Here is a 14,470-nt window from a genome sequence, read left to right as displayed (position 1 = left end):
TTTGGCTTTAAGATATCCGACCTCGACCAACAAACAGTACTGTGTAAGTTGTCGACGCATTGTGCTAACCAAAGGTGGAAACACCAGCAATCTTTTTCACCACCTGAAAACCCTGCATGTGCGTAAATATGAAGAATCTACCAGAATGCAACAAACCCCCGGAGCAGCGGAGCAAGTCCCAAGACATCATCAAGCCAGACCCGAACTCAGCTGTCACTCAAGGCATCATTCGTTAGTGGTACTCCCTATGACAAGAAGAGCAAGAAGTGGAATGAGATAACGAGTGCAATTACGTATCATATAGCGAAAGACATGGAACCAATTCAAACTGTGGAGAAAGACGGTTTCAGAAAGTTGATTCAAACTCTAGACCCAAGATACGAGATTCCGAGCCGTAAATACTTCAGCAAAACATGTCTGCCAGAACTCTACACAGAATGTCGGGACAGAGTTGCCAACGAAATCCGTAACGCTGCATTCTTCTCTACCACTGCCGACTTATGGTCAAGCCGAAACACAGAGCCATACATTAGCCTCACGATTCATTACATTGATGACAACTGGAAGCTGCAAAGCAAATGCCTTCAGACTTCTTATTTCCCAGACGATCACGCCGGATAAATAATTGCAGCTGGGCTGAGGGAGGCACTTTCATCCTGGGGCTTGAAAGAGTCGCGTCAAGTATGTATGACTACCGACAGCGGATCGAACATGGTCAAAGCATTGGAGCTGAACAAATGGAGAAGACCAGGATGTTTCGGACACAGGCTACACATTGCTATTGGTAAGTTTCAACGTCCAAAACACACAGAGCTAGGTAGAAAAATAACCTCACTTAAAAACAACAACGTAAAATGCAGAATAACTATTGTATTCCTTATCTCCTCTGTTTAAAGTTAGAGCTGACTACACTGCCTGATCCTTCTTAGACATTAAGCCGGATATATGTACAGCTATGCAAATCTAGAATATTTGTAAATGTGTGCAATATCCAAACATTACATGGATTACATTGCTTTTATTTATAATTGATACATTAGCCAATTGTTTAAATATATGAATCTATCCTCTCGCTTTCAATAATAAATAGCCTACTCAATAAATGATCCCGATTTCTAAAGCAACATAGCTCTCTTATTCACAAGTTGTTTGTAAATCTATAGATGGATTAAATTTGTAATCATGTCCCGTGTCCATGCTGTTAATTATTGTAATTACAGCCGATGCGATGTTATTTCTATTGAATAATTGTGATTCATATGTAATTCTTTTTCACCTTTTTTATTTTGCAGAGAGGAGTGTCCAAAACGAACCTCGGGTTTCCCGGGCCACAGGAGTGTGCAAGAAAGTGGTCAGCACATTTTCCTATAGTTGGAAGAAGCAGAAGGCCCTGACGAGTGCACAGGATAAACTGAGCCTGCCCCTCCACGAGCTCATCACGGAATCCCTGACAAGGTGGGGATCTCGACTGCAGATGATGGAAAGAGTCCTGGAGCAGGAAAAGGCCATCACACAAGTCCTGGCAGCAGGCAAAAAACACAGCACCTTGCACCCTCCTGGCAAGACATTGAGGTCTTTGAATCTATCACGGCAGCACTTAAGCCCCTCCAGGATTTCACAGATGCCCTGTCAGGAGAGACATACGTGAGTGTGTCCTATCTGAAGTCGGTCCTACATTTGTTCAAGACGGAGGTTCTGAAATCAAATGAGGGCGAAGCCAAACTGACCGGAGAGATTAAGATGAGGGTCCTCAATTACCTGAATGACAAATACACCGACCCTGAAACAGATGAGATGCTCACCATGGCTACCTTTCTGGAGCCAAGGTTCAAGACCACCTACATGACCAATGAGAAGCTGGTGGAGGTGAAGGTGAGAGCTGCCTCCGAGACAGAAGCCCTCCTGGTAGGAAACACAGCCGTGGGAGACTTCTCTTTTGAAGAGGACCAGAGTGAGAGAGATAAAGAAGTTGCCACTGCTCCACAATCAGCAAAGAAGTCCAAGAAGAATCTTGGGAGCTTCTTTAAGAAAACCAGTAGTGCACCTGCCTTAAGAACCCAGAGACAGGTCATTGAGCAAGAGCTGGACAGCTACACTCTGATGATGGCAGCAGACAGGCTGATCCTTTGGAGTGGTGGCGAGTTCACGCATCCAACTTCCCACAATTGAGTTGTCTGACAAATAAATACTTATGCATCCCTGCCACAAGTTCGCCCTCTGAGAGAGCATTTAGCACTGGGGGCAATGTGGTCACATGCCACAGGACAACTGAAGCCAGAAACTGTCAATAGGCTGGTGTTCCTGGCACGGAACTTGTGAAGAGGGAGGCAGTGAATTGTTACATGCTTAACTGAGAAAAATACAGACTGTCTGGTTAATGCTTGAAGTTCATTTGAAAAGGTTTACAACTTGAATTCATAATGACCGGCGTTATATGAAAAAAGACTGCACTTCTTATATTTGGCAGGAAAAAGTTTACATCCTGAGTACTTTAGATATTTTTTTATAAAATGTTACTGCATATTTATTTAACTCACATACCTTTGTTTCATGTTTGCACAGGTTTACCACAGAACTAAAACAAATGCTAATAAAAAAAATGTGCAATGCCCCCTTTCTGTTTCTAAAAGGTTAAAAGCAATATTTAGTAATTTATTAACTTTGAAGGGCTCATAAAATGTTAAAACCTATTAAATTTTTTTTTTACAGTATATCGTGATATTATATCATTATCGTCTGGACAGTGGAAAATATTGTGATATGAATTTTTGTTCATATCACCCACCCCTACCACACAGCCATATTTCCATGCTACGGCTCTTGTTTACGGAAGACAGTGGACTACTTGTGCTAATTAGCTATCTGCGTCTCCGAACACCTGTGTGTAAACGGAAGACAGAGGCAACAAACGTGTTGTCATTGAAAGATACTGTTGGCTGCAACTGTGTTAAAACAATGTACCGTAAGTGTGTATTTTGCATTTGTGAAATTATTTTGTCATATGAAAGTTGATTATGTTTCTAGAACCGTACCACAATTAAGAATCGATTCACGTTTAGATGGAGTATTTGGCTGTTTTGGCTTCCAGAGCCAATTCGCCCTTTAAAGCCACTCATTAAGTCCCAAATAAAATTTCACGTTTTTTCTCTGGTTTAATATAAACTACATACATTTTACATTTTAGTCATTTAGCAGACGCTCTTATCCAGAGCGACTTACATGAGCAATTAGGGTTAAGTGCCTTGCTCAAGGGCACATCGACAGATTCTTCACCTAGTCGGCTCTGGGGATTAGAACCAGCGACCTTTCGGTTACTGGCACAACGCTCTTAACCACTAAGCTACCTGCCGCCACATGACCAAAAGCATGTGGACACCTGCTCGTCGAACATCTCATTCCAAAATCATGGGCATTAATATGGAGTTGGTCCCCACTTTGCTGCTGTAACAGCCTCAAATCTTATGGGAAGGCTTGCGGGACTTGCTTCCATTCAGTCACGAGCATTAGTGAGGTCGGGTACTGATGTTAGGCGATTAGGCTTGGCTCGCAGTCGGCTTTCCAATTCATCCCAAAGGTGTTTGTGGGGTTGAGGTAAGGGCTCTGTGCAGGCCAGTTCTAACGCACCGATCTCGACATCATTTACATTTTAGTAATTTAGCAGACGCTCTTATCCAGAGCGACTTACAGTTAGTGAGTGCATACATTTTTCATTTTTCATACTTTTACATTTTTCATACATTTCTGTATGGACCTCACTTTGTGCACCGTGGCATTGTCCTAAATATTTATAAAACTAAAAGCATTGTATTTGAAACAAATCATTCACTAAACTCCAAACCTCAATTAAATCTTGTAATAAATAATGTGGAGATGAGGTGACTAAACTGCTTGGAGTAACCCTGGATTGTAAACTGTCATGGTCAAAACATATTGATACAACAGTAGCTAAGATGGGGAGAAGTCTGTCCATAATAAAGCGCTGCTCTACCTTAACAGTACTATCAACAAGGCAGGTCCAACAGGCTCTAGTTTTATCGCACCTGGACTACTGTTCAGTCGTGTGGTCAGGTGCCACAAAGAGGGACTTAGGAAAATTGCAATTGGCTCAAAACAGGGAAGCACGGCTGGCCCTTGGATGTACACAGAGAGCAAACATTAATATGCATGTCAATCTCTCCTGGCTCAAAGTGGAGGAGAGATTGACTTCTTAACTGCCTGATTGTGAGAGGTGTTGAGAAGTTGAAAGCACCGAGCTGTCTGTTTGAACGACTGGCACACAGCTCAGACACCCATCTTTACAGTCCCCAAGTCCAGAACAGACTATGGGAGGCGCACAGTACTACGTAGAGCCATGACTACATGGAACTCTATTCCACATCAGGTAACTGATGCAAGCAGTAGAATCAGATTTTAAAAAACAGATAAAAATACACCTTATGGAATAGCGGGGACTGTAAAGCAACACAAACATAGACACATGCATACACACACATGATAACATACACTCTATACACACACGTACACATGGATTTTGTGTTGTAGATGTGTGGTAGGGGCCTGAGGGCACACACTTAGTGTGCTGTGAAATCTGTTATGAATGTATTGTAATGTTTTTTTAAATGTATAACTGCCTTAATTTTGCTGGACCCCAGGAAGAGTAGCTGCTGCAATGGGGATCCATAATAAATACAAATATGCATTGGGTGCATAACGCATTAGGGCGTCCACTCACGGTGCTCAAAATCACATTTAGATTATTTTAATTCATTTTAACAGAATAGAAATTAGCCTTAAAAGTTGTAATAAAATAAAGTAGAATGATATTCTACCAACATGACAGGTTGTATTGAAAAGTTGCGCCTTTATCCCGGGTTATTAATTATAAATTAATATCATTTAAAAAAAGAAACATTTAACCTAGAAGAACAAGTTGCCTACACAGTAATGAAACACAACTATTTGTATAATAAAATTTGCGAACAACCTGTCCTATAGGCTATTTGTATGATTAAATTTTTTTTTTTAAACACAGCTGTCTGCAAAAAACAACCTAGGCCGCTCTATTTTTTATTTAGCCTAGGCATGAACATTTTAATTAGGCCTAATAAATAACAAAACATGTCTGTCTACGAACACCAGGGCAGGCCTCCCCACACCCCATTCCCGCTGCGATTCAGCACCACTGCAGTGGAAAGAGGTCACTTTAGGCATCCATAAAATAAATAAATTATCAAACTGATATTGGACAATCAAATTCGATATATATAAATAAACAAAATGTATTAAGGCTGGTTCATTTGAGACGAGGCCATGCATTCATGAAAGCACTTTTTTCCGAAGCTCAGATGATATCGCACACTTTTTACAGTTCTACTTGATGATGTGAATAAATGTTTATTGTATACATGACACAGGGGCGGCATATGTTGAGATTGCCTAGGGCGGCATCAGAATTGCTAGGACCAAGCCTGACGAACACAATAATTAGCCTCTAATTTACTTGCGTTTGCGGCGGACCTTGGCTTTTTCAAAGTGCGCTGCTACTGTTGGGAAGTCAAAACTCCTTGGAGCCGCTTGCGATGCGTATCAGCCTCGTTATTTTGTCCTCAAGAAGGCACAATCTTGAGGCCTTCTTTACTCTGTTTTGGAGAAAGAATCCCCTCTCAGCGGGCACACTGGAAACGGGGATAATCAAAACAATCTTCGCCAATTTTGCCCAGTCAGGGTACACTTAGCTGAAGTCCCTTATGAGGACTTTGCGTCTTTTGCGTGAGTCAAAATAGAAACACACACACCGACACTAATTTCCAGGCAGCTTGAGGATTTATTAGCATATTAAATATATTTGCCTTTGAAGTTGGAGCACATCAACTGGTATTTCCAGAAATTAATAAGAAGCATTATTTTGCAATGGATTTTTATTTTCTTCTCCTGGACAATTTGGCTGGCAGCAATTTTATTTAATGGCTTTTTAAAAACCAATATCGTTGCGTGTTCATCTGTTTGGCGTGCCTGTGTGTATGGATCCTGCCTTTTATAAAGTGTCTCTGAAGGTGTGTGTGCGCTTAAATCCTGACATAGTTGGCTCCTTGTATCTGGGTCAGTGAGCTGGGAGTGATGACCATAGTCCTCAAGGGGATGAGTGCACTGTGCATGGAAGGAAGAGAGTGCAGCGGGATGGAGGGGGTCAAGATTGTAAGGAGGAAAGGAGGGATTAAGACTGGGCCGAGGAAAGGGTTCCGTTTTTTTTTTTTTTTTCAAACGTGAGAAAGCGGAGAGGGCAAATGTACCGCATTAAGTTGATTTCTTATATTAAAAAGAAACCTAACCTAGGCTGTAGCCTAATTCCTTCCACTTCCCTGATCATCTTCTGACAGCTGAGCTAGGGCCTATTGGTGTGTTCAAGACATCTTCGAACGCTGAAGAAAACTAGCTCAGACTGGGAAAAATCGTAACGTCAGTGATCTTCAGGTCTGAGAAGTCGGACCTCAAGGATCATGCTGAGTTTCCGACTTATAATTCCGATTTTTCCCAGTCTGAGCTTGTTTATTTCAGAGTTCCCAGTAGGGGTGTGAACGTTAAAACATTTAAACGTAATTGGGATCCTTAAAATCCATATCCGAATTGTTTTATATACAGTACCAGTCAAAAGTTTGGACACACCTACTCATTCAAGGGTTTTTGTTTATAATTTTTTTTTACTATTTTCTACATTGTAGAATAATAGTGAAGACATCAAAACTATGAAATAACACTTATGGAATCATGTAGTAACCAAAAAAGTGTTAAACAAATCAAAATATATTTTATATTTGAGGTTCTTCAAATAGCCACCCTTTGCCTTGATGACAGCTTTGCACACTCTTGGCATTCTCTCAACCAGCTTCATGAGGTAGTCACCTGGAATGCTTTCCCAACTGTCTTGAAGGAGTTACCACATATGCTGAGCACTTGTTGGCTGCTTTTCCTTCACTCTGCGGTCCAACTCATCCCAAACCATCTCAATTGGGTTGAGGTGTGGTGATTGTGGAGGCCAGGTCATCTGCTGCATCACTCTCCTTCTTGGTCAAATAGCCCTTACACAGCCTGGAGGTGTGTTTTGGGTCATTGTCCACTTAGTGATAGGCCCACTAAGTGCAAACCAGATGGGATAGCGTATCGCTGCAGAATGCTGTGATAGCCATGCTGGTTAAGTGTGCCTTGAATTCTAAATAAATCACTGACAGTGTCACCAGCGAAGCACCATCACACCTGCTTCATGGTGGGAACCACACATGCGGAGATCATCCGTTCACATACTCTGCGTCTTACAAAGACACAGCGGTTGGAATAAAACATCTCAAATTTAGACTCATCAGACCAAAGGACAGATTTACACCGATCTAATGTCCATTGCTTGTGTATCTTGGCCCAAGCAAGTCTCTTCTTCTTATTAGTGTTCTTTAGTAGTAGTTTCTTTGCAGCAATTGGCCCATGAAGGCCTGATTCACGCAGTCTCCTCTGAACAGTTGATGTTATAATATGATGTTGAGATGTGTCTGTTACATGAACTCTGCGAAGCATTTATTTTGGCTGCAATTTCTGAGGCTGGTAACTCTAATTAACTTATCCTCTGCAGCAGAGGTAACTCTGGGTCTTCCATTCCTGTAGCGGTCCTCATGAGAGCCAGTTTCATCATAGCGCTTGAGGGTTTCTGCGACTGCACTTGAAGAAACTTTCAAAGTTCTTGAAATGTTCCATATTGACTTCATGTCTTAAAGTAATGATCTACTGTCATTTCTCTTTGCTTATTTGAGCTGTTCTTGCCATAATATGGACTTGGTGTTTTACCAAATAGGGCTATCTTCTGTATACCCCCCACCACCACCATGTCACAATACAACTGATTGGCTCAAATGCATTAAAAAGGAAAGGATTTGTGGAATTTAACTTTTAACAAGGCACACCTGTTAATTGAAATGTATTCCAGGTGACTACCTCATGAAGCTGGTTGAGAGAATGCCAAGAGTGCGCAAAGCTGTCATCAAGGCAAAGGGTGGCTATTTGAAGAATCTCAAATATATTTTGATTTGTTTAACACTTTTTTTTTGGTTACTACATGATTCCAAATGTGTTATTTCATAGTTTTGATGTCTTCACTATTATTCTACAATGTAAATAATAGTAAAAATTATGAAAAACCCTTGACTGAGTAGGTGTGTCCAAAAGTTTGACTGTCTGTGTGTGTGTGTGTGTGTGTGTGTGTGTGTGTGTATATATATATATATATATATATATATATATATATATATATATATATATATATATACACACACACTGCTCAAAGAAATTATACATCCTAGATCTGAATGAATGAAATAATCTTATTAAATACTTTTTTCTTTACATAGTTGAATGTGCTGACAACAAAATCACACAAAAATTATCAATGGAAATCAAATGTATCAACCCATGGAGGTCTGGATTTGGAGTCACCCTCAAAATTAAAGTGGAAAACCACACTACAGGCTGATCCAACTTTGATGTAATGTCCTTAAAACAAGTCAAAATGAGGCTCAGTAGTGTGTGTGGCTTCCACGTACCTGTATGACCTCCCTACAACGCCTGGGCATACTCCTGATGAGGTGGCGGATGGTCTCCTGAGGGATCTCCTCCCAGACCTGGACTAAAGCATCCGCCAACTCCTGGACAGTCTGTGGTGCAACGTGGCGTTGGTGGATGGAGCAAGACATGATGTCCCAGATGTGCTCAATTGGATTCAGGTCTGGGGAACGGGCGGGCCAGTCCATAGCATCAATGCCTTCCTCTTTCAGGAACTGCTGACACTCCAGCCACATGAGGTCTAGCATTAGGAGGAACCCAGGGCCAACCGCACCAGCATATGGTCTCACAAGGGGTCTGAGGATCTCATCTCGGTACCTAATGGCAGTCAGGCTACCTCTGGCGAGCACATGGAGGGCTGTGCGGCCCCCCAAATAAATGCCACCCCACACCATGACTGACCCACCGCCAAACCGGTCATGTTGGAGGATGTTGCAGGCAGCAGAACGTTCTCCACGGCGTCTCCAGACTCTGTCACGTCTGTCACGTGCTCAGTGTGAACCTGCTTTCATCTGTGAAGAGCACAGGGCGCCAGTGGCGAATTTGCCAATCTTGGTGTTCTCTGGCAAATGCCAAACGTCCTGCACGGTGTTGGGCTGTAAGCACAACCCCCACCTGTGGACGTCGGGCCCTCATACCACCTTCATGGAGTCTGTTTCTGACCGTTTGAGCAGACACGTGCACATTTGTGGCCTGCTGGAGGTCATTTTGCAGGGCTCTGGCAGTGCTCCTCCTGCTCCTCCTTGCACAAAGGCGGAGGTAGCAGTCCTGCTGCTGGGTTGTTGCCCTCCTACGGCCTCCTCCACGTCTCCTGATGTACTGGCCTTTTCTCCTGGTAGCGCCTCCATGTTCTGGACACTACGCTGACAGACACAGCAAACCTTCTTGCCACAGCTCGCATTGATGTGCCATCCTGGATGAGCTGCACTACCTGAGCCACTTGTATGGGTTGTAGACTCCGTCTCATGCTACCACTAGAGTGAAAGCACCGCCAGCATTCAAAAGTGACCAAAACATCAGCCAGGAAGCATAGGAACTGAGAAGTGGTCTGTGGTCACCACCTGCAAAACCAGTCCTTTATTGGGGGTGTCTTGCTAATTGCCTATAATTTCCACCTGTTGTCTATTCCATTTGCACAACAGCATGTGAAATGTATTGTCAATCAGTGTTGCTTCCTAAGTGGACAGTTTGATTTCACAGAAGTGTGATTGACTTGGAGTTACATTGTGTTGTTTAAGTGTTCCCTTTATTTTTTTGAGCAGTGTATTTTAAAAGTAGATTCAGAAAGAAAACTGCGTAGTGGGTCAATTTCAACAACTTCTCTGCTGTTTTGTTACCCAAGTTACCACGCTGTGAACGGCTTGAATTAAACCCATGCGCAGATAAGTGTTGCGTCTCGCTCATCTCAATATCCTAGCCTATTCATTGATGATAGGCCCTGCTTTACTGAAGTTGCGAGACATCACAATAAATGTTTGATGTTTTTGATTGCCGATAGATAGGCCTAGTGCACAGTTCTGACTCTGTCTGCCTGGTGGCCGACCTACCTATACTGTGCCCCTCCCCTCTCTCGCTGGCCCTCGCTAGCTTGCTATGAAAGATGTGAGTGTTTATATTCTCGGAAGGAATGCAACTAATCAGTCTCCTCCGTTCCAAAAATAGTTAATCTTAAGGCGTCCGCAAGCTTCCCAGCCGAAACAGTTCGGTAGAGTTCGCACTGATTTTTATCCGCAACAAGTCCATTTGGGGAAACATACCACTGGTGGGAAAATGTGCATATTTTCCTTATGCAGATTTTTGAATATTTGCATAAATATCTGTCGCCAATTGGATGGAAACCTAGCTGCTTTACTTGATTTACTTGGTGCTGTTCGTCTCATTTAAGCCTTGTTAACCTTTCTCTTTTTCTCTCTTTCCTCTGTCAGTTGGGCTGGTGCCAGTCGGCGTACAAGCGGACACGCGTGTCTTCCTCGTCCCGGCACGCCCAGCAGTGGTGGCGTAGTCTGCGCTCGGTGGTGTGCGCGCTCCGGGGCCGCGAGATCCGGCCTCAGCAGCAGCATGAGTGGCGGCTCCAGCGTAGCCTGCGGGGCTTTGCTGCCGGCCGCCTCCCGGGCATCCTGAAGGAGCAGGAGTTCTCCCTGGGCTGCCTCAACAAGGTGTTCGCCTCGCAGTGGCTCAACCACCGCCAGGTGGTGTGTGGAACCAAGTGCAATACGGTGAGAGACTGCCCTCTTTTACTTTACTCTGCTTTACTTCTTTCAAAATGGAAATAAAGAAAAATGTCCTGGGAACCGGAAAACCTTTAACTATCCTATTATGAATCAGAAAGGGACCCCTGCATGATTCCATACCTTGTTCTTTCTCTAACGAGAGGTTTCTTTCCTCCTCTCCCCAGCTATTTGTGGCAGATGTTCTGACAGGGCAGATTACCCGCATTCCCATGCTGAAGGACCGGCAGGGCCAAGGAGGGGGATCCGGGGGGATTGGGGGGACAATAGGGGCCCCCTTCCTCGGAAGTGGCTCCGGGCTGGACCAGCAAGGCTGTGGGATCCACGCCATCGAGCTCAACCCCTCCGGCACTCTGCTGGCCACCGGCGGAGACAACCCCAACAGCCTGGCTGTCTACTGGCTGCCCACCCTGGACCCCGTCTGCGTGGGAGACGTGAGTGGTGGCTGAGACAGTCTAAAAGCAAGTCTGGTCATACAGGGTCTGACATTAACGATGGCCCGCTGGCTCGGAGCCAGTAAAAATGTGTTGGGGCAGTGGATCTTGTCAGTAATTTCTCAGCGCATTTTGGCGTTCCAGTTCAACATTTACCTGCTCTGTCGCAGTCTGCCAATGAAAACCATTGAAGACTACACGCGGAAAAGTAATGCAATTTGTATTTGAGCAATATGATTGGCCGTTCATTCAACCACACTCCTCGCGAGCCAACTTCTTGAGCATTACATGAGTTGACGCATTCACACGGCACACGCAAGCTGTCCAGAGTGAAAAGAAGCGCTCATCAATCCACTCGCTGAGCTTATTTATTTTAGGGAAAGTGATTTACAAAAAGAAGCCTTCAATTGTGAACATGCTATCAATAGGCTGGCTAGTGGCTACTGTTGATAGTCTGCAAAAAGAAGCTACAAAAAGACACCTGAATTGCCAAGAAACTAAAGATCTCGTACAACGCTGTGTACTACTCCCTTCACAGAACAGGGCAAACTGGCTCTTACCAGAATAGATAGAGGAGTGGGAGGCCCCGGTGCACAACTGAGCAAGAGGACAAATACATTAGTGTTTAGTTTGAGAAACAGACGCCTCACAGGTCCTCAACTGGCAGTTTCATTAAATAGTACCCGCAAAACACCAGTCTCAACGTCAACAGTGAAGAGGCAACTCAGGAATGCTGACCTTCTAGGCAGAGTGGCAAAGAAAAAGCCATATCTCAGACTGGCCAATAAAAAGAAAAGATTAAGATGGGCAGTCTGAGATATGGCTTTTTCTTTGCAACTCTGCCTAGAAGGTCAGCATCCCGGAGTCGCCTCTTCACTTTCTCAGAACAAGAATAGACTGACAAGTTTCAGAAGTAAGTTATTTGTTTCTGGCCATTTTGAGCCTGTAATCAAACCCACAATTGCTGATGCTCCAGATACTCAACTAGTCTCAAGAAGGCCAGTTGTATTGCTTTTTTAATCAGCACAACAGTTTTCAGCTGTTTTAACATAATTGCAAAAGGGTTTTCTAATGATCAATTAGCCTTTTAAAATGATAAACTTGGATTAGAAACACAACGTGCCATTGGAACACAGCACTGATGGTTGCTGATTATGGGCCTCTGTACGCCTATGTAGATATTTCATAAAAAATCAGCCGTTTACAGCTACAGTAGCCATTTACAACATTAACAATGTCTACACTGTATTTCTGATCAATTTGATGTTATTTTAATGGATAATTTTTTTTATTTTCTTTCGAAAATAAGGACATTTCTAAGTGACCCCAAACAATTTTTGTATGTTTTATTTATTTTATTTATTCATTTTCTGGATGGACAAAAGCTTTGTGTATACTTAAATGACCTAAACCAGATATAAAGCATGGAGAAAAGATAATGGACCTGTATGTTTTAATGTATTTTTTTGCCCTCTTTTTCTCCCCGATTCCGATCGTGTCTCTTCACTGCAACTCCCCAACAGGCTTGGGAGGCAAAGGTCGAGTCATTCGTCCACCGAAACATGACCCGCTAAACCGCGCTTCTTAACACCCGCCCGCTTAACCCGGAAGCCAGCCGCACCAATGTGTTGGAGGAAACACCGTTCAACTGATGACCGAGGTCAGCCTGTAGGTGCCCGGCCCACCACAAGGAGTCACTAGAGGGCAATGAGCTAATTAAGGCCCCCCCGGCCAAACCCTCCACTAACCCGGACGACGCTGGGCCAATTGTGCGCCACCCTATGGGGCTCCCGCTCACGGCCGGTTGTGATACAGCCCGGGATTGAACTTGGTTCTCTAGTGACGCCTCTAGCACTGCAATGCAGTGCCTTAGACCGCTGCTCGGGTTCGACCTATGTTTTTAAATAATATAGTCTTTGAGAACTAACAATCACCAAAATAAAAGCTAGACAGTCAGGGAGAATTGAAAATTCCAAAAACAATCAATTTAGCAGTATACATTTTATGTTTGAGCAAAATAACACATCGTTAGCCAAGGCAAAATGCATACAATTACCAGAAACTGGTTTTAAAACTGCAACATTTTCTCTCAGCTCCATGGAAGAATATGTAGACTCGCAGGAAATTTGCTACATTTTCTCTCAGCTGCAAGGCAAATTTGTGTAGAATTGCAGAAAATTAGCTTTAAAATGTTTCTCTACACCGCCATGATGGGGGGCCTCTAAAATGTTCTCCAAAATGTGGCGTGCCAACCGTGCTCATTGCCACACCCTCCACCTAAGCCCCTTTTTGAACCAGAAAAAAACCTGTACTTTAGCCAGATGGATATCTCTTTTGAAAAGCACTTGTCTTAAAAGGGGAAATGTCCTATTTTGAGATTTAAAAAAAAAAAAAAAATTCTTAAAATGACATACTTTAGAAACAAAAGTTAATGCAATTAATACAAACATAATTTAAAGAATAGAGTAATGTCTTACATTGCTAAATTGTATTACACAGCTTTTTAATATACCATAATAACCTTTTGTAGCCTGAATGAAACAAGCATGTCAACCTAGGCCCTGCATGACCCTGATTTATTTATAAACCACCCCATGCCTTGCCAGTAGAAATTCTGTTAGTTCCAGTAGATTTTTGGCCAACTGGCCTGTCGGGGCCAGTGAGGAAAAAACTATCATACAATACCTGGAATAAAAAATAAAATAACGTTTTTCATTGTATCTCATGGGAGGGTTCTCTATTTTTCAGGATGGCCATAATGACTGGATCTTCTCCATTGCATGGATCAGCGACAGCATGGCGGTGTCTGGTAAGTCTTAAAGGTCCAATGAGCTGTTTTTCTCAATCAAATAATTTCTGGGTAACAATTAAGTACCTTACTGTGATTGTTTTCAATTAAAATGGTCAAAAATAAACAAATAGCATTTTAGCAAAGGGCAATTTCTGTCTGGGAGTGGTCTGAGTAGGGAGGGGGAAACTGAAACTGAAAATTAGCTGCTGTTGCCAGAGAGGTTTGGAATTCTATTTTCTTATTGGTCTATTAACTAATTTACTGCATGGTGATGTCACCATGGAAGGCCAAAACTCCATCCCACTAAAACAGGCTGAAAAACAGCTCTTAAACTAAAAGGGCGTTATCATAATTTTCACACTTTTATTCCAACCTCAGTGTGGAAATGTATATGAAACACAGGAAAATGACTTTTT

General features: G+C 43.0%; 2 protein-coding genes across 3 annotated transcripts in view; both read left to right on the top strand.

The window, feature by feature from the left end:
* Nucleotides 1–14,470, top strand: part of LOC121575502 (DDB1- and CUL4-associated factor 12) — a 35,021-nt gene that overhangs the window by 2,279 nt on the left and 18,272 nt on the right. For both annotated transcript variants that reach the window (XM_041888625.2, XM_041888624.2), the window contains exons 2-4: nucleotides 10,527–10,817; nucleotides 10,997–11,263; nucleotides 14,012–14,072. In XM_041888625.2, the coding sequence (XP_041744559.1) occupies nucleotides 10,527–10,817; nucleotides 10,997–11,263; nucleotides 14,012–14,072 (619 nt within the window). The remainder of the gene's footprint in view (nucleotides 1–10,526; nucleotides 10,818–10,996; nucleotides 11,264–14,011; nucleotides 14,073–14,470) is intronic.
* On the top strand, nucleotides 488–1,648 carry LOC121575503 (E3 SUMO-protein ligase ZBED1-like). The gene is made up of 2 exons (XM_041888626.1): nucleotides 488–784; nucleotides 1,293–1,648. The coding sequence occupies exons 1-2, from the start codon at nucleotides 688–690 to the stop codon at nucleotides 1,646–1,648; spliced, it is 453 nt and encodes a 150-aa protein (XP_041744560.1). The 5' UTR covers nucleotides 488–687.

Source organism: Coregonus clupeaformis, chromosome 10 (assembly GCF_020615455.1).
Source record: "Coregonus clupeaformis isolate EN_2021a chromosome 10, ASM2061545v1, whole genome shotgun sequence".
Classification (NCBI taxonomy): domain Eukaryota; kingdom Metazoa; phylum Chordata; class Actinopteri; order Salmoniformes; family Salmonidae; genus Coregonus; species Coregonus clupeaformis.
This window is presented reverse-complemented; position numbering and strand designations above follow the sequence as displayed.

What these genes read in the sequence shown, in the direction of transcription:
- LOC121575503 (XM_041888626.1), top strand. Translation starts at nt 688, where the DNA reads ATGACTACCGACAGCGGATCGAACATGGTCAAAGCATTGGAGCTGAAC. An exon ending in CAGGCTACACATTGCTATTG is followed by an intron (nt 785 to 1,292) that starts GTAAGTTTCAAC and finishes TTTATTTTGCAG; the next exon opens with AGAGGAGTGTCCAAAACGAA.